We start from the raw sequence: 23,348 nt of genomic DNA, 5'->3' as shown, positions 1-23,348 counted from the left end.
CCAACACCACTACCACCCTCCAGAAAGCAAAACAGAAACCCACCCCCAACTACCGCAATACACTGGCATTTCACGCACCCTCTAAACGCCAAGGAAAAGAAAAGGCGGAACATAAAACCCTTTCTCTTAACTCACCGGCTGGTTCCTGACAGAACGGACGCCTCAACCACTCAGCCGGACCCGGAAACAGTGTCACCACCGGCTGGCGGAAGTGACGTGGCAGAAAGGGACTAGGGACGCGTGCGCAGAGAGAGGTGCTGTTTGTTTGTTTCTTTGTGTGTAAGTGTGTGTAGCGAAGGAGACGATATAAGGTTGGAGGGCGTGGCCACTTCGGGGGCGTGGCTAAAGAAGAGCCCCCACCCCTCGCGTGACTGAAAAAGGGCGGATATGAAAAAAATGGAGCGGTACTTGCGTCACACGTCGCGCCCCTCCCACTTTCGCCTCAGGACGACGTTCGAGGAGGCGGGACAGAGCGGGAGGCAGGCGCTCAAAGGACTGCGTACGGACGCTCACCGTGCATTTAAAGCACACGCTTAACGCTCACCCCGCAAAGTATTCTGGGAACTGTGGTTTGCCCTCACAGACCTACAATTCCAATAGCACCCTTAGCAAACTACTGTTCCCAATAAAGGTGATTTAAATGGGAAGCGTGTATGCAGCCTGTACAGAAAATGAAAGAAACACCATTTTGTTCTTTGCTGTTATATAAAAAATATTTTTCCTTTTTAATAAAGAGGTAGCTGTCTACACTTAAGTAAACTCGCTTCAGGTCTCTGCCAAAGCAGACTGTAACTTTTTTTTTATTGCTGTCCTTTGCTTTGTGAGGAAAGTGCTGATTTGTTTTTGTGAAAGGGCTAATAAATTTTTATATGGTTATTATCTCTCTCACCTGTATATGTCAATTTTGTTGTTCCCAACTTGGATTAAAAATATTCAATGGGCATCAGGTTATAAACACTCCAGATAAATAAAATAAAATTACCCCAAAGGGGTAGTCAACCTGTGGCTTTCCAGCTGCTGTCGCTGGGGTCCCAACTCCCATAATCCCCAAGGACTACATGCAACATCTGGAGGGCTACAGGTTGATTATCCCTCACACCTCAACACTTTCCCTATGTAACACTAGGTGTATTTCCTATTTCTAAATATAAAATTCACTGCTGAGGGCATTACACCATAGATTTAAATCACATAGCTCCCCCCAACCCAATAATCCTGGAAACTGTGGTTTACCCATCACAGAGCTACCATTCCCAGCACCCCTAACAAACGAGTTCTTTAAGAGAATCCATATGCTTTAAATGTACATCACATAGTAACACAGGAGGCTGCCTTAAGGTAAAAGACCCCTGGATGGTTAAGTCCAGTCAAAGGTGGCTATGGGGTTGTGGCGCTCATCTCGCTTTCAGGCCGAAGGAGCCAACGTTTGTCCACAGACAGCTTTCCGGGTCATGTGGCCAGCAGGACTAAACCGCTACTGGAGCACAGAGGACCGTGGCAAGTGCCAGAGAGCACGGAAACACTGTTTACCTTCCCGCCAGAGCGGTACCTATTTATCTACTTACACTGGCGTGCTTTCAAACTGCTAGGTTGGCAGGAGCTAGGACAGAGCAATGAAAGTTCACCCCATCGTGGGAATTTGAACAGCGGGCCTTCTGATCAGCAAGCCCAAGAGGCTCAGTGGTTTAGACCACAGCACCACCCGCGTCCCCTAGGAGGCTGCCTTATACCAAGTCAGATGCCGTGGCCCATCTAATTTATTGCATACCCTCCAACATTTCTCCAGTGAAAATAGGGACATCCTCTTCAGTGAGACTAAAGAGATATATTTTTATAAAAGATATTTTCTTCAGTCAAAGGTGCTCTTTAAATGTCCACATTTCAGATGAACAGGGTGTGTTTTATAATCTGATGCTTTATGCATCTGCTTTCAGCTGCTCAGCTGCAGAAATGCTAGCTCCAGAGCTGGGTTTTAGCAACCTCATCAGGATCTCAGGCACTCATCAACATGATTTCCAGCTTCTTTTGCTGGCTGAGCTGCTTTTTATAGATCAGCAGTTGCAAAAGTCTCATGTCTCCCTCCCCTCTCCCACCACCACCTCCAATCTTTCTAAAATCAATAAAACTGCCTCTTTTGTGCTGGTTCATGGGATGCTTTGCCTTACATATTAATCTTCTATTCAGTGGCAGAGTCAATTTGCCTGCTTTTAAAAAAAAAACAGAAGGGGTGTTTCTTATGAAACCCTTGGCAAAGATCCATAGCCATACTTGTTACAATTGCTCATCAGAAGATCCTTGCAGATGGATAATTATATATTTTGTGATTTTGTGTTCTAGTTTTGTTCTGTGAGCTCTCTGAAACCTCTGGGGATAGGGTGGAATATAAATAAAATAAAATAAAATAAAATAAAAAATAACAAAACATTTCTCTCATAACACCAGAACTCTTATTCATGCAGCACATAGTTAAAACTGTGGAACTCACTGCCACAGGAGGCAGTGATGGCAACCAACTTGGAGAGCTTCCAACTTCTCCTGATAGAAGTGCAGAGTTTGAGGACCAGGACATTTGCAGGGAAACAAAAATGCTTGTTTATAAAGCTGTTGTACTGTAGCACCCTGCTTGTGGTTAACGCTTAGCTGGAATGAAATATTCAACGCAGCAATAGAGAAATTAAAATAGTAATTTATTTGTCAGGCAAATAAATAAGAGGCACAGTGGTACATGGTTACCAAGCTCTGGCCTGGCCTCCTGCCATTCTGGCCAGCACTTATATTCCCTTAATCCAGCCCCCTTTGCTCCTCCTGTGGCTGCCTCTGTCCAATCAGCCTGGTTGAAATTCCTATTGGCTGTTTGCTAGAACCAATCACAAAAGATACACCCACAAAAGATACACCCATTTCCTTGCCCTTATAAGGGAGACAAAGAGCTATATATATGACATATAAGTAATAATATATCTTACATGGAATCTTAATTACCAGCTCACCTCTTGCCCTCCTTGCCCTATTGCCTTCTAAAACAAATGTTTAATCTTACATTTTTATGTTCAACAGATGTCAAGGATCTTGAGTTTCACATCAACATTGAAAGATTTCCTTCATTTAATGTTTCTAAACAAAATGCCTGACAACTATATATCAAGACTGCTTGGATGGCGTCTTCTGTCTGGCAGGGGGGGGGGCTGGTGGCTGACTTAATTTCAGGATAAATACAACTCTTACAACCATATGAAATAAGAATCTAGCATTCCTTAAATCCTTTGCATAATTACATTTAAGCCAATATATTTAAGCTAATATATTTCATACATTTATCATAGGTAGCCTCTTAAAAGAATAAAGCTTTTCAAAGTAAAAAGGAAGAAACTCAGTAAAACACAGCTTTTAAAAGAAGCCTCTTCAGTGTACACCTCCCCCTTTCCAGCCTCAAAATAAAATAGGAAGAAGCTGCTTCTTCTGCCAAGCCAGTTGCCTTTCCAACATTTAACACATTTTAACCTTTTTAACTCTCTCAGTTTAAGAAACAGCTTTAGAAGAGACTTTTCAAAAATGTTCTCTTTTTTTCTAGCTAAATGTTTTTCCCCATTCCTAATGGTGTTTTTTCAGCCTTGGGGCAGCATATGTAATTCTCCCTTTTTATGACTTTGAGAATTGTTTTTCTACTATAAATCAATGGGGCCCTCTTGTCTTAGGAGAATGGCCAAGGTTTTCTCTGCCTGGCATGAAACATTTGAAAATCCTTTTTAAGCTCATTTTTAAATACAAGCCTTGATTGAAATATATAGAAGCTTTGATAAAAATGCAGGCTTATGGTTAGGTGCCTCAGTACTACCAACCCTACTGTATGCTTGTGAAACATGGACCACTTATAAATGCCATCTCCAGCTCCTTAAAAGATTCCATCAACCGTGTCTCTGAAAAATTTTACATTTTACTTGGGAAGACAGGCAAACTAATGCCAGTGTACTGGAAGAAGCAAAGATCACCTGTGCTGAAGCAATGATTCTTCAACATCAACTTCGCTGGAATGGTCATGTTGTGTGGATGCCCGATTATTGTCTTCCAAAGCAACTCTCTATTCTGAATTTAAAAATAGAAAGTGCAATACTGGTGCTCAACAAAAGAGGTTTAAAGACTCTCTCAAGGCAAATCTAAAAAAAGTCGTATAAACACCAACAACTGGGAAACACTGGCCTGTGAGTGCTCCAATTGGGGAACAGCCTTTACCAAAGGTGTCATAGACTTTGAAGATGCTCAAACTCAGGACGAAAGGTAGAAACTTGCTAAGAGGAAGGAACATCTGGCGAATCCTCACCGTAATAAACTCCCGCCCGGAAACCTTCCATGGTTTCCATATTTACCCTTTTTCAATAAATAAAAAAATTGATGAAAGAATTCCAATTATAAAGAAATAAAGTGATACCAAGGAAAAAGGTGGGAGTGAGGGGAGGAAAGAACAATGATGCATATGAAAAAGAAAGAAAACAATATTTAAAAATGCAGTATAATATACAGTACTCTCATACATTCTTACATAAATTGATAAAGTGTTATGACCCTTGAATGCGGCATATTTCTCCTATACTATTCAATACATCCATTTCAATCTCCTCTCTCTTTTAAGCCTGATAGCACCCTCTCTAAGATCAAGGAGTTCCTTGTATGTGCCCCAGTTCTTGTTCACATTTAATTTATTGACTGGCCCTGCTTCAGTGGGGGATCATGAGGACTTTCTTTCTAGGACATTTTTCAGTCTTGCCGAAACACAACAACAACAACAACAACAACAACAACAACAACAACAACAACAACAACAACAATTTATTATTTTTACTCTGCCCAGCTGGCTGGGTTTCCCCAGCCACTCTGGGCGGCTTCCAATAAAAGATTAAAAATACATTAAAATGCCAGACATTAAAAACTTCCCTAAACTATATATTCTTCTGTAGAACGCGGATGAGGAAGCTGCTGCTCATACTTCAAGTCCTTCTTGGGTTTTCACCTCGCTGTAGTAAATACTCAGTAAAAAGTGTCTAATCCCCAATGTCACCATAAGGGTGTGGATCGAGGTTGCAGACGGCGTCTCTGCTGAGCCTCCTTTCCCGGCAGATGACATTCTTGTGTGGGTCTTCTTGCTTCCAGAGGCCTCCTCTCAGGCTCCAGTCGAGAGGCCGCCATTTTCCAGCGTGGATTCATCGTTCCATGCCGGAAAGACAGAAAGGAGGTTCTGTTAGAAAGGTACTGAGTATCAGTAACGTTAAACCCTCTTGTTGCCCCAGAAATTATCACCGCTGATGGTGAATAAATAATTAAAAGGAGACTCTTTATAATGGAGAAAGGGAACCAAACTGCTGCTGGGGGGGGGGTTGCTTGCTCCCCCCACTCAAGAGGATTGCAGAGAGCCCTGCAAGGACCAGGACCCTGGGCAAGCAGGCAGCATTGGCGACACCTGCTGCCCCAGCTAGGCATACATACCTAACCTCTACTGGGTTGGTGGGAAGATGAAATGGGATAACACTGTGCAAAGCTGCAAAGAAAGCAAAGTGACCTTACCAGATGCTTAGCTGCCGGGTGGAGTACAAAGTGGAGGCCAAAGCTTTTGGGATGTACTCACCACTTGACTTGTGGGGCTAGATGGCAAAGAGCCCTCATTGTGGCCTCGAGAAGAGAAGAGGGTTAGAAGTCAAGGAGAACTCAGAAATGAGCTCTTCAACAGATTTCACCTTCCAGTGGTAGCCCTAGGGTGAAAGTGATCAGCCACTTCCTGTTTCTTCAATTCCCTGAGTTTGCTCCTTATCCTCTTCTCCTGTTCCTTTTTCCTTTGGTTTCACCTCCGTTTGACAGCCACTAAGCCATTAATTTGGATTGCAAATGCTTGCGAGAAGCTCAATGAGCCATGCCTGAGCCATGCATGGTTTGGCTGCAAGATGGAAATACAAAATGGGACAATGGAGGAGGAATGCAGTACTATACGAATTAGTTGTCCTCCAAAAGCTAGACAATCTCTGAAGCTCCTGAGAACAATCTCTCCCTCCTATTGAGTAAGTCAACCTTGTTGGCCCTCACCTTGGCCACCTCGTCCTCATCTTTGAAGTGAATGACAATGACCAGTTCTCGAACGGCTCTTGTAGTTGTTCTGGGAAGCAATTTGTCTCTAGCCCTGACCTGAAGCAGCCCCAGATGTTCCATGGCTGCTGCCTGCCCGGATGAAGTTTTCCTCACACAGGCAAAAAGCAAAAGAGAATGTGTCTCTCATCAGAGCTGTTTAATTTCCCCAGCAGAAAAGGTGAGATAAGGGCCCCTGTCTACTGGGGTCTTTTGAGGCTGGCCAGCCCCCTATTCTCCCCCTGGTGCAGCATTGGGGGCAAACATGACTCTCCTCCAAGGTGGTGCCTGGGCATCTGTTTTCCATGCAGGCTTCCAAGAACAGATGCTCCAGAGGAACACCAGAGCCAGAACATTTTCCTTGCATGCCAGTCACAACACCACCCTTCCTTTTCCAAAACAATAAATGGACCCTGAGGAGTATGGCAAGCCAGATTCACCAGGTCAGGACGGAATTACAGAAGTCCTTCTGTTGAGGCTGGAAAGGGCTTTTTAATTGTTTTAGCAAAATGGTTTTAATGGTTTCACAGAATTCATATACTGCCTGATGCTAAAAACCAACCCGACTCTCAGAGCAGTAAACAATGTCTTGAGACATTGTCACGCAGAACCCCATGAACAGAGGAACTGTTCATCTTTCAACCAAATTATTTCGTGGTTTAAAGATCCTATTCAGAATAAAGAATGCCTAGGACCATTTCTCCTTAACAGTGTATTATGTAATGTGCAATCCAGAAAGCAGTTGTTCCATAATACTCACATGGGCAGCCAGATTGCAGTAGCTTACAGCCAGCATCTTCAGGTACTACAGAAAGAAATACTCTTTTCAAAGATCTGAAAGGTCCAACAGTTTTTCTTTTAGCACAGACTTGTGCTTGGCTGTGATTTGAATCTAAATCCTTCTCGCGCCCTCCCTCTAAGCATCACTTGCCATGTCAGAGTGCAAAAGCAGGGATATCCCTCTCAGTCTGAGCTTCCGGATTTGTAGGTGATCATGCTGCAGCCAGGTGAGCAGGTGGTCCAGTGCTTCCTTACAGGGATAGACCAGTATATTGTAGATAAGCAGCTCAAGAGACCCAAAGAGAAAGAAACTCTTTGGTGATAAGATGGGATACTTTCCTTGTCCCCACAAAGCACTTTTCTGATGGAGGTTTAGACGGGTTCTCATTTTATCCACCATCTGTAGTTTTACTTACAGATGGAGAGTTGGATCCAACTATGTTCTGTGCTGAGCAAACCCACTGAAATGAATGGACCTAGGTTCATCACGTACATCAAATCCAACTGGTCTACTCTGAAGAGAACTAAAACTGGAGACAATCCGGAGCCTTGACATGAGCCACAGAATATTTAAGGTAAATGATTACTCAGAGTACAAAGTAGGGGTGAGGTTCAAATTCCGAAGGATGCCTGTTGGCGATCCCCCTATTGGGGTTTCCATCTAAATTGGGGAGGGTGGATGCTATGTATTCAGTGGTCTGTGTTTGCCTGAGCTTGAGTCTGGACTAAGGATTCTGAGCTCCTATGTTCTGATTTGATACATGATGTCCAATCACAGAACATTTCAGGATTTGGGCCTCTGCCATTGGCCCTTGAACTCTGAGTCGTGATTCACAGTTTGGAAGTTTAAACAGCCAATCATGTTGGGAGTGGGAATAGCCCAGGCTTTCAGAAATGTGGATGTCAGGGGCTCAGGAGCAGAAGCACAGGGAAGGGAGGAAAGGGAGAGCGAAGGGGAAGAATCGGAGGGCAGCGTAGGAGAAGATGACAGTGGCCCGAGAGATTCCATGAGCCTCTCCAGCGAATCGGAAGATTCACAGAAGGGGGCGCCGTTGGCCAGGGGAAGGGGGGTCCCAAGGGGGACACTCCAGAAGCAAGGGGCCAGCGGGGACTCCCAGAGCAGCAGTTGGAGATCAGGACCAGCTTCCCCACCAGAGCATAGTGGGGGGGGAAGAGTCCCAGATATCGGGGTCAGCGTATCCCCCACCAGGGAGAGAAGATGAGTCAGGGCTGACCACGCCTCCATCGGAAAGTCAGGCAACGGAGGGCAGGTCAGGTCCAGCCAGCATCCCGGAAGAGGGAAGCAGTGATAGAAGCAGTGTAACGGTCAGGAGGAAGGTCACTGGGTTGGCGCGAGAGCCAAGTTCAAATGTACAGGCGCGCGGGACAGCAGAGAACGAGGACTGGGAACCAGGTCCTAAAGCCCGCCGGAGGCAGGGGGAGGAGTCAGGCGACTCAGCGTCAGAAGAGTCCAGAAAGGGGAATGCCTCAGCGGGCAGGAGGACCCAGCGGAGGAGAGAGCAAAGGAAGAGGTGGAGCAGGGCTAGAATCTTAAACTGGTGTCAGGGGGGAGGAGATTCAGACGGAACTTCGACGGTCTAGGGTTTAAGACGTAGAGCTGCGCGCTGCGGCTTTGAAATGGAAACTAAACTTCAATAAAGACTTTTGTACATAACGACGACCTGGCGTTGGTCCTCTGTGAGCTGGGACCTTGGGGCAGCTCTGACAGTAAGTTCCGTCTGCCAAAAACCTTCGCAGCGTGAGTTGACGCAGCGAGGGGCGAAGCTTGGTGCTTTGCGAGCTCATGAAGATCGGGAAGGATGACTAAAGAGGAAAGAATGGCAGCCCTGCAAGACGCAGTCACAAGGCTTACCATGGAAGTAGCAGCATCCAGAAAGAGAGAGGATGAAGCAGCCGCTGTCTGCCAGGATCTGCAAACCAGGTTGGAAATGTTGAGCAAGCAGGGGCTGCCTGGTGCCAAGCCGGAGGGGATTGGTCTCGGAAAGAGGGGGGGCAGCCTCGTGTCTCATTTCGATGGGAGCCTGCAGCAGTATCCTAACTTCAGAGCAGACGTAGTTTTCGCGCTCAAGTTGCTGCAAAAGGACTTTAGAGATGAGGAGGAGAAAGTAGGCTTCATACTAACTCATCTGCATGGGGAAGCTAAAGCGTGGCTGCGCAATCTTTGGCGCGACAATGATCCCACCCTCCAAAATTCAGATGCATTTATTAAGGCTATGGACGCTTGTTTTCAATCTGCAGTGGATGTGGATGTTGCCAGGAGGGAAATTCATGGACTGAAACAGGGCAAAGCCACTGTGCGACAATATCACTCCCGCTTTTTTGCGTTGGTTAATGCGCTGGGATGGGAAAAGAACTCAGCTGCCGTCCGGGACCTGTTCTGGGAGGGGCTGAATGGGGCTGTGAAAGACGAAATTGCGAGGGGGGAGAGACGCCAGAGCACTAAGGAAGTCGTCCAAAGAGCGCTGGTGATTGGGGTGCGTCTGGAAGAACGTCCTTGGAGCAAGGATGAAGGACGTTGGGGACGCACGCCAGCTAGATCACCTCCTTGCTTTCCCAGAGAGACAGCGCGCGCCCAGTCCACGCCTCCACTGGGAGGGGGAGAAGAGCCGATGGAGATAGGTGGTGCCAGGGCTCAGACAGCAACCAGAGCCCAAACACCAGGAGCAGTCAAAGCGAAGGCTCCTAGAGGGAACAGGAAGTGTTACATCTGCGACAGTGCTCAGCACATGGCGAAAGAGTGTCCCCAGAGGCTCCACAAGCACACTGCAGCCTCAGCAACAGTAAAGGAAGCAGTTCAGCAGGCGGGACAACTGCAGGGAAACGACGGAGTCTGGCTGGAGACAGAGGCACTGGGGCCCAGCCAGACGAGTCAGTGAAGCAGTCCCCAGGGATCTTACAGCCCACAGACCCCCTCCCGCCCAAACCAGTGGTGCAGCTCACCGCATCACTCCAGCTCCCCAATGGACTCACCATGGAAGTCCCTATTACCATTGACTCTGGTAGTAATGCAGACTTTATCGGAGGGGATTTCGTCACGCAACATCACATAGCGCTTTTACCAGCCACTATGCCCCTGAACGTCGTCACGGTTGATGGAAGGGAGCTACTCGGAGGACAGGTGGTGCAGCAAACACCGCCTATGGTGATGCGAATTGGGAATCACCGCGAAGTTATCAGCTTCAACGTCACTCACCTGTCAGACACACCCATAGTATTGGGCATGAGTTGGCTGGACAGGCACAGCCCGGCATTAGCATGGTACCAGCGTCAATTGACCTTCTGCTCCTCCTACTGCGCAGAACACTGCATCCTGACCAGCCAGGAAGATGAGGGGAAAGAGGATGAACCACAGCTACACTTGGGCATGCTGCAAGCGGTACCCGACAAGTACAAGGCATTTTTGGAGGTCTTCTGCGAGAAGGAAGCGGACAAGCTGCCTCCCCACAGGCCCTACGACTGCAAGATTGACCTCCTGCCGGGGGCGACACTGCCGACTGGAAAACTGTATTCCATGTCTGAAGACGAACTGCAGGAACTCAGGGAGTTCATAGCTCACAACTTGAAGCGGGGATTCATCCAAGAATCCAAAGCAGTGGGGGGCAGTCCAGTGTTTTTTGTGAAGAAAAAAGACACGCCCCAAAAGAGGCTTGTAGTTGATTACAGGGTCATAAATTCGAGGACGAAGCCCACGGCGTTCCCCGTGCCCAAGATCGACGACCTGCTGGCAACGGTGAGAAAGGGTCGCATCTTCACCAAGTTGGATCTGCGAGGGGCGTACAACCTTATACACATGAGGGAGGGCGACGAGTGGAAAACAGCCATGTTTACGCCGTTGGGCACCTATGAATACAGAGTTATGCCGTTTGGCTTGCAAAATGGCTCCCACTGTTTCCAAGCCTTCATGCACCACGTGTTAGCGGGTCTTCTCTACAAGAAGTGCGTCTGCTTCCTGGACGACATTCTGATCTTCTCGGAATCGCAGGAGGCTCACGAGAAGGACGTCAAGGAGGTTCTGCAGAGACTACGGGAGCACAGACTTTACGCCAAACTGGAGAAGTGCCAGTTCGACATGACGGAGGTGGATTTCCTGGGCTACAAGCTGTCCGACAAGGGACTCGCCATGGACAGTACCAAGGTCCGCTCGGTGTTGGACTGGAAGAGCCCGCGCAATCGGAAGGAGGTCCAGAAGTTCGTCGGTTTCGCCAACTTTTATCGCAAATTCATCAAGGGGTTCGCGATGCAGACAGCGGCCATCACGGACACCCTCAGCTCCAAGAAGAAGAAATTCGTCTGGACGGACCAAGCGGAGCAGTCCTTTCAGAAACTCAAACGTCTCTTCGCGTCCGAAGAACAGCTGCTACACGTCAACCCCAGCCGACCAATGAGGGTTGAAACGGACGCCTCGGACAGAGCCGTGGGGGCGGTCCTGTTGCAGCAAGATCCGCAAGGGGACTGGAGGCCGTGCGCTTTCTACTCCAGGAAACTCAGCAAGTCGGAGCAGAACTACACCATCTGGGACAGGGAGTTGCTGGCCATTCATGCAGCCTTCAAGGCGTGACGGCACTTCCTCATCGGAGCCAAACACACAGTGCAGGTCCGCACGGACCATAAGAACCTGGAGTACTGGCGCACAGCGCGGTTCCTGAACCAGAGACACATCCGCTGGGCGGAGTTCTTTGCGGATTTCGACTTCAGGATAGAATACATCCCAGGAGACAACAACGTCATGGCGGATGCGCTATCCAGGAAGCCGCAGTATCTCGAGGAAGCGGCACCGGTGGCGGCCAAACACATTTTCGCACCGAAAGTGTGGGCGTGCGCTTCAGCCACCGTGGACCTGGACGCGGTGTGTCGCGCGCTGCAGACTGATTCCTTCGCACAATCCAAGATGGAGGAGGTGCGAAGAGGCACAGCGAAGGACGACGAGTTCCAGATACGCGACGGACTGCTCATCCACAAAGGGGCCCTCTACGTGCCGGGAGACGACCTCCGCGTGAAAGTACTGCAACAGTTACACGACGCGCCCAGCGCTGGGCACTTCGGCAAGGACAAGACGGTGGAATTAGTAGCCAGAGATTTTTGGTGGCCCAAGATGCGGGGAGAAGTCGCGGATTACGTCACTAGGTGCGACACATGCCAAAGGGCCAAGCCAGTACACAGACCGCCGGCGGGACTGCTGGAACCGCTACAGACACCGCTCGAACCGTGGGAGAGGGTGGCCCTGGACTTTGTCACAGATCTGCCCAGCTCGCGGGGCAAAACAGCAGTACTCGTGGTCATAGACATGTTCACCAAGATGGCGCACTTCATTCCTTGCGCGAAGGTGGCCACGGCGGAACAGACCGCCAAGCTGTTCATAGACCACGTGTTCAAGGTGCACGGCCTACCGCGGTCTATCCTGTCCGACCGGGGGCGCCAGTTCATCTCGAGCTTCTGGCGGAAGCTGCTGGGCATCCTGAACGTAAAGATCAACTTAGCGTCGGCAAGACACCCACAGACCAACGGACAAGCGGAGAGGGTCAACGCCATCATGCAGCAGTACCTGAGATGCTACGCGAATCAACAGCCCTCGACCTGGGTGGACTACCTACCGCTAGCCGAGTTTGCCTACAACAACACGAAGCACGTGTCCACGGGGGTGACACCGTTCTTCGCTAACAATGGGCGGCATCCCAGAACCTTCCCGGGATTAGAGAGAGTAGAGGAGGGGGAGCCACAGGGAGCAGAGGCCTTGGCAGTGGAGTTACAGGAGGTCCACGAGCAACTCCAACGGCAGTTGGAGCTAGCAAAACACGCCTACAAAATGCAAGCGGACAGACACAGGAGAGTTGGGGAAGACATCCAGGTGGGGGACTGGGTCTGGTTAGCAGCCCAGGCAGTGCCGGCCAGATCGTTAGCTAAGAAGAAGCTCGGACACAAGCAGCTAGGGCCTTATCAAGTCGAGGCACAGATCAATCCAGTAGCCTTCCGGCTGACACTCCCGGAGGGTTCCAGAATGCATCTGGTCTTTCATAGATCAGTGCTCACACCCTACAAGGCACCCCACAAGTTCCAGGCACCAGGGAACGCACCAGACCCACTCAGCGAGGCGCCCATGAAGGGGGGGTCACCGAGGGCGGTGCCACTCAACGAGGCCACAGAGATTTTAGACTCGAGATGGGGGGAAGAGGGGGTTGAATATCTACTAGCCAGGGAAGGTACCCCAGCAAGCGACAACAGGTGGGTTCCTTACTATGCGGTGGAGGAGAACTACCTCAAAGACGAGTTTCATGCACTCTTCCCACACAGACCCATGCCAGCAGATTACTTCGATGAATATCTTTTCACACCCACACTCTCAGCCAGCACGTTCCAGGGGTTCTCATCAGCTGAGGAAACGGCGCCAGAGACTACCTCTCCAGAGGGATCGGTCTCGGGTTTTGGCACAGACCGCTCTTATTGGTGGGAAGATCAACCGGAGGGGGGGTGGAGCAGGGAACTGCCGGGAGGGTCCTTGCACGCAACGTCACCCGAGGCAACAGGGGGAGAGGGGGACATGGACGTGTTGGGGGAGGATCCTGGGTTCGAGCACACCTGCAGAGAAATGGAAGCAGAGGAGATCGACGTCGACGAGCCCGTCACGGACTGGCAGAATCCAGCCGGCTAGCTGCACACCAGGGGGGATGAACTGTATCCTGCACTCACCCCCACAACACTGGAGCACCCGGAACCCACACCTGAAGAGGGAGAGGGGGGAAGGGGGGGCTTCGAGGGGGGGATGGATGTCAGGGGCTCAGGAGCAGAAGCACAGGGAAGGGAGGAAAGGGAGAGCGAAGGGGAAGAATCGGAGGGCAGCGTAGGAGAAGATGACAGTGGCCCGAGAGATTCCATGAGCCTCTCCAGCGAATCGGAAGATTCACAGAAGGGGGTGCCGGTGGCCAGGGGAAGGGGGGTCCCGAGGGGGACACTCCAGAAGCAAGGGGCCAGCGGGGACTCCCAGAGCAGCAGTTGGAGATCAGGACCAGCTTCCCCACCAGAGCATAGTGGAGGGGAAGAGTCCCAGATATCGGGGTCAGCGTATCCCCCACCAGGGAGAGAAGATGAGTCAGGGCTGACCACGCCTCCATCGGAGAGTCAGGCAACGGAGGGCAGGTCAGGTCCAGCCAGCATCCCGGAAGAGGGAAGCAGTGATAGAAGCAGTGTAACGGTCAGGAGGAAGGTCACTGGGTTGGCGCGAGAGCCAAGTTCAAATGTACAGGCGCGCGGGACAGCAGAGAACGAGGACTGGGAACCAGGTCCTAAAGCCCGCCGGAGGCAGGGGGAGGAGTCAGGCGACTCAGCGTCAGAAGAGTCCAGAAAGGGGAATGCCTCAGCGGGCAGGAGGACCCAGCGGAGGAGAGAGCAGAGGAAGAGGTAGAGCAGGGCTAGAATCTTAAACTGGTGTCAGGGGGGAGGAGATTCAGACGGAACTTCGACGGTCTAGGGTTTAAGACGTAGAGCTGCGCGCTGCGGCTTTGAAATGGAAACTAAACTTCAATAAAGACTTTTGTACATAACGACGACCTGGCGTTGGTCCTCTGTGAGCTGGGACCTTGGGGCAGCTCTGACAGTATATAAGTAGTATATAAGCTTTGTACATAAGCTTTGTATATAAGCTTTGCCCCTGTTTTGCTGTTATGTTCAATAAAGGTTCTTGCTGTTGTCACTGTGTTTTGCCTCATGGGAACTCACCTACACTTCACTGGTGACGAAGGTGGGATGTAAGGCTAGGTATGCAGCCTTGGCTAGCTCCCACAAGCTGAAAGCACTGCTGGAAAACTGTCGCCTCAACTGAGCTGAAATCACTGACTGCAGCCACAAGGCAGATCACACAGAGCGGGTGTCATGGCCACCCAGGGCCACATCGAGGTATTTGACACCACAGTTCCGGGGAAATGAGACTCCTATGCCACCCGGCTTAAGTTCTTCCTCGCAACCAATAACATGACTGACTCCAAACTGAAGCGGGCTATGCTGTTCAGTGTGTGTGGGCCTGCTACGTTAGAGATTGCCTAGGCTCTAGTGGCCCCAGCCAAACAGAGCGATACAACGTTCGATGCAATAATGCTGAAGCTGAGGACCCTCTTCGCTCCCCAGTCATAAGAGATTGCCTGCCAGCATGCCTTCTACAGATAAGACCAGGCCTCAGGTGAATCCACTGCTGCCTTTGTTGTGGCTTTGTGGTGGACTACCTGCCACTGCAACTTCAGCGACTGCCATTCGCCCTGAAACCCAAGTTTGATGGAGAGCTAGATCACCTCATCGAACAAGGGGTCTTGACCCAGTCCTGCATGTTCAGTGGGAGACCCCAATTGTCACTCCCCTTAAGGCAAACGGGGTTGTGAGGATCTGCGCTGACTACAAGTGCACCCTCAACAAGGCCCTGCAGCAGCATGTGTATCCTGTTCCAGTTGTGAGTCATCTCCTTGCATCGCTGGCCAGTGGAAAAGTCTTTGCAAAGCTCAACTTGGCCCAGGCATACCAACAACTTCTGGTCGCTGAGGCTACCTCTGAGACACAGGCAATCATGACCCACCGCAGGGCTTTCCGCGTCAAGAGACTACAGTTTGGTGTCAGTGTGGCCCCAGACCTCTTCCAAAACCTCACGGAAGAGTCCTGAAAGACCTCCTGGGTGTCATTCCTTATTTTGATGCCGTCCTCATCACAGGGGAGTCGGAGGTAGAACTTGCAGCCTGTCTTTGAGAAGTCCTGCACCATTTCCAAGACGCCAGCCTTATGGCGAAGAAAGAAAAATGCCAGGGGGGCCCAAGGTTGAGCTCCTTGGGTTCCTGATTGATGCTGACGGCATCCACCCCACACTGGCAAAGGTCAAGGCCATCCAAAGTGCTGTACCACTACGCTCAAAACAAGAGCTGCAGGCCTTCCTGGGCTTGCTGAACTACTACAACTCCTTTCTTCCCCATAAGGCAGCAATAGCAGAGCCCCTGTATAGGCTATTGGACAAGAAAGCCGCTTGGAACTGGGGCCATGCTCAGGATGCTGCTTTTAATGCTGTCAAACACCTGCTCTCCTCTGACAGCGTCCTTACCCATTTTGATGAGACCAAGCCTGTTGTGCTTGCCTCTGATGCTTCCCCATATGGAATCGGCATGGTCCTCAGCCACCAGTGGCTGGATGGGCGGGAGGCCCCCACTGCATTCTACTCCAGGACCTTGTCATCTATGGAACGCAATTATGCCCAGTTTGACAAGGAGGCCCTGGCTATTGTGACAGGAGTGAAGAAGTTCCATGACTACATCTACGACCGTCACTTCACAATTGTGACCGACTACAAACCTCTGCTGGGCCTCTTCGCTCCTGATCAGTAGATCCAGATCCAGTCTCCAAGGATGCTAAGGTGGTCCATCTTTCTCAATGCATATGGCTATGTGCTTCACCATCATCCTGGTAGGAAACTGGGCCACACAGATGCCCTAAGCCACCTGTCACTGGCAGACATTAACACCAACCCATCCCCAAACTATGGTGTGATGCTACTGGAGGCTCTGCCCCAGCCACCGCTCCATGCCACAGATGTCGCCACACACTTGGCAAAGGATTGCACCATCTCCCGCATCTTCAACTGGGTGTGGAGGGGGTGGCCAGCGAGTTGCCTTGATGCAGAGTTCTCCCCATTCATCCCCAGCAACATGAACTGTCAGTCTACCATGGATGCCTGCTATGGGGAAACTGGGTCATGATCCCTGCTAAGCTGCGGACCAGAGTGCTGGAGGCTTTCCATGTGAGTCATCCAGGCACTGTCTGCATGGAAGCTTTGGCCAGGAGCTACGTCTGGTGGCCTGGCATTGATGCAGCAGTAGAAGAGTGGGTCCAGCACTGCCAGACCTGCCAAGAGTCCCAACCAGCCATGCCCAAGGCCCCAATTCAACAGTGGGAGATGACACGCACACTGTGGTCAAGACTCCACATTGATTTCACTGGCCCATTCCAAGGTCAGACGTTCCTGATCATTGTGGACTCTTTCTCAACGTGGCTCAAGGTGATGCCAGTCTCAACAATGACCTCCAGGGTCATCATCCGTTCACCACACACGACCTGCCAGAAACTATCGTCTCCAACAATGGCCAAAACACCAAGAACCAAATTGGAAAACCACATTTACAAGGCTCCCCCAGAAGTTGCTATTTCCAGAAATTATGAATTATGCAGATCTGCCTTGACATGCAAACATAATCAAATTCCTTCTGCATCCTTGCTCCCTAGTAGCCACTTAAAGGATAGTCTCCCTTGGAAAATAAAGCTGAACCAGAAAACCCCAGAAGCTGAAGGAAAAGGGACTCCATTTGTCCCTTTGTGATGTGCTACTCAGTTGAGGAATTCCTGGGCATGCAGGAAGTTAACAGCTATCAGCAGCTGTGGAAAGTGATGGCGCACAGGTACCTTGTATTCATCCATCCTGAGGATGGTGGGCAACAGGCTGGTCAGGTGTTGCTGGGAGAGAGAGAAGTGCAAGTCACTTTCCCTGCTTTTCTGCAGAATACGGAAACCCCTTGATATTACTCTGGGGAGAAGAAGCCAGAAAGCAGGGGATTCGTCCTTACCACAGTGGTAGCAGACTCTGCCAAGGAGCTCTGATGCAGCTGCTGAGCCTTCAGATGGAGTAGTTGTTGGTCAGCCAAAACCTCCTGCCATATTCTCTTGCAGGCACAGCAACAGCCAGATCTCTTGGCTCAGGGATGGCACATTATTGCACGGAGGGGACCATTTGGTTCTCTGGGCAGTGGTGCGGGGCCAGAAAGGCGCTTTGCCTCTAAACCTGACCCCTCCACAGGTGGTCCGGCTCCATCAGGAACTCTACTGCTTGCTGCCATGCCACAGAGAGAGGAAATGGCTTGGTGTTCCCTGGTCTCCTGCACTCCAGAAGGATCCCTCAGTGATCTGGATCAGCCCCTCTGTGCTGCTGCATCTCTGCAGATGGCAAAAACAGAGGGGAAACCTGCACCAATTTCAGCCCTTGCTGCCTCGCCTAGAGGACAGAGCCTGTCCCTGCCTTCTTGGCTTCTGCTCTGTTGCTCTTCCTGTTAAAGGACCTAATCCTGGCTATGGTACCACAGCGGGAGCCCTCCAGGTCCAACAAACATGTGTCAATGGCATGGGGTGGACTCCCCTACTTCAAGGCGGAGATTCTTCTCTCCTACCCTGGCAGCATCCTACCTCCACTGCTTTGCCGCTGAACTCTTGCAGCAAGTGAGAGATGTCCAAGGGCTCGAAGGTGCTCTCAGCAGCAAGGTCACTGGCCAGGAAGCACTTGGCCTCCAAGAGCTGCTCCACAGGAAGGAAGGTGCCAAAGACCCGAAACAAGAGATGAAGGTCAGAGATGCCCACGGGGAGAACATACTCATTCATTCAGAGCATTTGTACTCCTCTTTTCAGCCAAAAAGGCTCCCAGAGAGGCTTATACAAAATCAAAAACAAGACACTCCCTAGTCACAGGCTCACATTCGAATAAACAAACCAACAAACACAAACAGAAGCTTCCTTTCACCTTTGATAGCTCTTTGCCAAACTTGGTGATACCATTATTCTACGTCCTAAAGCTAAGTCCCCTGGAAATGCCAACTTTCACTTACCTCCAGGAGTCTCCGAGATGCCATATTCTAATCTAAATAAGCAAGGGTCACTACAGCAAACCTCTGCCAACCTCTCGACGCTGAGGATGCCAGAACCTCAGTTCAAACAGTCACAGCCACCGTTGCTTGGTGACATGGAACGCACGGCCAGCATGCCAAGATTCCAGGAGAGTCCATGTAGCCTAGTGGTTAGAGTGCTGAGCTTGGACCTGGGAGAGCAGGGCTCAATTTCCTGCTTGGGGCAGGAGGAAGCTATAAATGGCCCCCTGAGTTCCTTGGAGTTCAAGGAGGAGTATAGGAAGTTGCAGTGTTCTGCAGTGTTTGAGGCAAACATGAAAGCAGCACACAAAGGAGACCAATACGGTGCCATGGATCAAACGTGGGACTTTCTGCATGTGAAGCAGGTGTTCTGCCATCAAGCTTTGCTCTTTCTTCAGATACATGGAGTTTTGCATTTTGGTTGGAAGCGACCCAGAGTGTCATCTAGTCCAACCCCCTGCAATGAAGCCTCAGTGTATTCAATACTGCATGTGTTTCTTAAATATGTATATTTTAACTGCTGATTTTATTAATGTTTTCATTATTTTATGTCTATTTACTACATGATTACAGTACAACTAACTAAATAAAAGAGAAACGTAAACAGTATTACAGTTTGCCAAACTCATTAGCTTTTTTAAAATTTGTAATCCACAGTTAATACTTTTAAAAAGTGCTGTTCTATACAAAGAAAGAAAACCACCTCCCTTCCCACCCCAAGTCTAACATATGATGTAACAGGGGTAACTACCTCTTTCTCTCATGAGTTAGCATCCCTTCCAAATCATTCCCCAAGTTTCAAGCTCTTCCACCTGTCAAGAAGGGCTGGGACAGAGGTCCCGCCAACTAGGGGCTCAGGGGCAGTTACACAGGCAGAAGGTCCCAGCCAGGGTCCAATCCATACTTAACCTTTTAAGACCCAGTCTCTCTGCAAAGCTGCTAAATATTCTTCTAAAAGTTGGTTTTGGAATCCGTCTGCTTCGGGAGACAATATTGAATCTTGATGTTTTACTGTCACTTCAAAGCCCCGCTAGGCAGCGCTGCCACTGTGCTGGGAGCCTGTCTCCACGTCCCCTGTAGCATCATTACGGTGCCTTATGTCACAATCGGCCCCTCCTTTGTTATTCCCCCACCCCGCCTGGGTAAGTGGGAGCTGAAGCCTTGATGTCGATTTGCCCCAGGCTGAAAGGCGCTGACTTCCAAGCAGGCAGGCGGGCAGGCAAGCCCCGCTGAAGCCCGCAGAGAAAGCTCGCGCGCAACCCGGGAGCAGGAGACGCCCCTGCAAATCATCGCTTCCCCGCAAAGCCGCTTGCCACCCGCGGCTGGATCCCGCGGCTAGATCCGGCCGTCGGGAAGCAGCAGGTGAAGAAGGGGGCGTGGACGCAGCTGCCCCTCACCACTCGGCTCCTTCCTCCCCTCCTGCTGCCGGGCAAGGGCGCCCCGCCGGATTGCAATGGCACTTCTGCCCCGCTGCTCCCCGCTTCCCCCACCATCATCTCCCTCCTCTGCTCTAGTGCAGCAGTCTTCGCCTCGGCTGCCCTCCTTCCTCGTCGCCCGCCCCCCCAGCCAAGGCAGTCCCTCCAAGACCCCACCGCCCGCTGCCTCTCAACACAAGGATGATACACATGAACGGCATGGAGCTGAGCGCGCCGGACTCCGCCCGCAACGGGGCGCTGCTCATCGCCGGCCAAGAGCGCAGCTTCGAGCCCGGCCCCTTGTTGAAAGGTCTGCCCCCCTCCCCCGAGGAAGCTGCAGCATTGAAGCCCTTCCGCCGCGCTAGGCAAGGGCAAGGCAGCGGCATTTGCCCGCGCACTTTGAAAAGCGGCGGCAGCTCTCCGTCTCCTTGCCAGCTAAGCGAAAGCGGGACATTCCCGGATCTGTGAATTCGCGATGTCCCGGGACATTGGGGCACTAGAGGGGTCGGCTGTTGCCTACCCCGGGGTGGCAGGAACATTGGGCCCTCCAAATGTTGCTCAGCTCCAAAGCCCATCAGCCCCAGCCGGCGGGGCCGAGAATGAAATGTGACTCTGGCCCCAAGATGGCCGGCCATGCAAGAAGAAAATGCATTTCTGCTGGTAGTGGGTGGGGAGGGGTTGATTCCCCACCCCCCAAAAGCCTTTTTGATTGCTTCCCTCATATAGTTTCATGTTTAACCCACTTCTCGATAGAAATTTCCAGGTTATTTTCATTTCTAGAACCAAATTTAAGATACCTGCTGTCATTGACCGGTGTGTGACATCACAGGAAGAAAAAACAGCACAATGTACTGCTAACGCAGGTGGGTTCTTCGGTCTATAATCCAAGGCTTTAAAAAAATCCACCAAGCCTGGCATTTCCTAACTATTTTTCCCAAGAATTCACTGCCTTGATTTTAAATAGCCATAATTACTATATATTGGTAGTATGCCCCCCAAAACCAGTTTCTGGGGCACAGGAGGAGAGAGTTTTAGTTCATATGTCCTGTTTATGGATGTTCCATAATCTTGTTAGCCACTGTGAAAACAAAATGCTAGACTATATGTAGGCTTTGAGTTTGACCCAGCAGGGCTCTTATATTTTATTTCTTTAAAGCCAGAATGTAATGAGATTTTCATGAAAACTGGAAGAGTGGCTGTGTAAGAGGGCCTTCCTGCTCTTAAAGATGATTGAAAATAACATTATTATTCATCAATGTGGTTGAGAATTATAATGATAAACAGTAATGATTGAGTTTCATTCATTTAAATGTGTAGCCCACCTATTCCTGAAGGCTGAAATGCACACTTTTAAGCAAATATGTTTATTGTATATTGGTAGTACATATAATTTGAGTGGGTCTCAGATACAAAATTCATGTACAATAATTCACAACCGATAATTGTACTCACATTTCAAGCAAACATTAACCAACGTGAAAGCCTTAAATACACTGACAGCAAAACCCCAGAAATGTCATATTCTTGTTACTTAAACACAACATAAAAAGCATTTTTTTACAGTATTTTGTTCCCTTGATGCTATGTTAGGTCTGTAGAGAGTCACAGTGTTAGATTGCAAATTTTATTTAGTGGAATTGTCTTCCCAAAAGCAGTAAACAGAAGGGAGTGGCAGACGCGCCAAATTTACAAAAGGTTGCCACATGCCCAGCTGTTACTATCTTGCGGAGATAGCTTTCATTGAACCCTTGGGAAAACACATCTGTACAAACCACAGCGCAGATTATAAATATCAGGCAACAAAGAAATGTCAGATGGGACAAGAAAGGAAAACATCCATGGTTGGGCTTATGGCTTGGTAATTCAGATGCATTAGACACACAAACTTTGTACGAGAAAAGGGAGAAAGAGAGAAAGGAAAGAGAAAGAAAAAGAAAAAGATTGGGTTTCCACACGAATGGGGTGTGTGTAATGGTGTGTTAACTCTTGGCAAAGGGGGGGGGGAGCCATTTAGAACCTTGTAAACAAGAATGACCCCTGATCTTCTCAGCATCAGAAAACAAAAGCATCACATCACACTGGTCAGATCAGGAATGTTGTAAAAATCTCAAGTCATAACATAGATAGACTGGCACCAAAGACGTGGTTATGTAATAAATGTAACAGTGGCTTTGTGAACCGTTACAGGGGTTCCCCTACAGCATCATCACATGCACTATGAACTAGCAGCACTGAAAACAGGTTAGGTACATGTAAAACGCTTGTGCTTCAATCCCTTTGAGAAAGAGATTCTAAGAGATACAGCTGTATATTCCCTACAACTGGCATCACAGTTCAATAAACATTTCAACCACAGACAAGCATTTGCCACAGATTAAAAATTTATCTTGTTTTTATCACTAAGAAGTCATGTTATTAGTTTCCAAATGAAGTTGTTTTTAAAAAAGAAAAAAGTAGGCATGTTATTTTCTAATACAACGTTATTTATTTGGTGTGTTTTTTAATTGCAAGTATATTAGCAATGTGGGGAATGTGCCATTCTAGGTAAAATGTTACACCACATCGCTTGACTTCAATTTAATGTTTGCTAGAATTTCAGCAGGGATCCCATCTCACTAAGACTAGCACTGGAGTCTGAAACTTGATTTCTGTGTATTCATAGCCCTTCCCAATTTAAAAGCTGTTGGTGTTGTCCAATATTTTATTTTATTTTTTAAAAAGCTTGCTGATGCATATTAGTTTAATCCTTTCCTTCAATTGTGCGGCAGGGTTCAGTGCTATTCTTAATCTATTGTACATAGGCTTCCTGCTGCATTATCCAAAACATGCCTGCATGAGCAAAAGATGAGCAGAATCACCATAGCAGAGAACATACTACCATTTTTCTATAGTCAAACCGAGCATCTGCAGATCTAGAAGCTTACAAGGCACACATAAGCAAACGAAAGATGCATCAACATGCAAAAATGACACAGAAATCGGAGGCTTAAAGATCCACAATAGAATCAGTAATCAGGCCTTAGTGGTATTTAAAATTCAAAAGCCACCAGTTAAAAAAAATAAAGATAGAATCTGACATCTAATTTCAATGCATTGTTCAAGGAATCGTTGCTTGTAGCATCATTACAAGATGTCCAACTGTTGCTTGTTCATCACTGTCAGCTCAGCCAGAAAAAACTGAAATAGTAAGCAGTTCCTAGTTTAAAACCAGCCTGCTGATTACAGATGCATTTACCTAAAAGGCACACTTCCTCCTAAGTAATTTTCAGTTTTTCCAGAGAAATGCAAAAATGTGCTCTATTCTTAGAGGAAGCAGTAGAATGTTTATTGTTTTTAATTATCTCCTTATCCCTTTACTCATCCTCATTTGGCAGCC

The 23,348-nt window shown here is 49.1% G+C and overlaps 2 protein-coding genes across 8 annotated transcripts in view; both read right to left on the bottom strand.

Annotated features, from left to right (window-relative positions):
- GOLGA1 (golgin A1) overlaps positions 1-308 on the bottom strand; it is a 38,328-nt gene extending 38,020 nt beyond the window's left edge. For 4 of the 7 annotated variants that reach the window (XM_081847567.1, XM_081847568.1, XM_081847569.1 and 1 more), the window contains exon 1: positions 136-289. The gene's annotated coding sequence lies outside the window, so the exon portion shown is untranslated. Of the gene's footprint in view, positions 1-135 lie in introns of all 7 variants that reach the window. The other 3 variants (XM_081847564.1, XM_081847566.1, XM_081847565.1) reach the window with 3 other exon arrangements.
- Positions 309-14,572: 14,264 nt separating this feature from the next.
- LOC309333848 (uncharacterized protein) lies at positions 14,573-20,970 on the bottom strand. Its single transcript, XM_081847821.1, has 3 exons — positions 19,309-20,970; positions 18,103-19,014; positions 14,573-17,379 (listed from the first exon to the last, which is right to left on the bottom strand). The coding sequence occupies exons 2-3, from the start codon at positions 18,292-18,294 to the stop codon at positions 17,254-17,256; spliced, it is 318 nt and encodes a 105-aa protein (XP_081703947.1). The 5' UTR covers positions 18,295-19,014; positions 19,309-20,970; the 3' UTR covers positions 14,573-17,253.
- Positions 20,971-23,348: the final 2,378 nt, after the last annotated feature.

Source organism: Podarcis erhardii (assembly GCF_964252035.2).
Source record: "Podarcis erhardii genome assembly, chromosome: Z".
Lineage (NCBI taxonomy): Eukaryota > Metazoa > Chordata > Lepidosauria > Squamata > Lacertidae > Podarcis > Podarcis erhardii.
The sequence above is the reverse complement of the archived record's forward strand: the minus strand, read 5'-3'. Positions and strand labels throughout refer to the sequence as shown.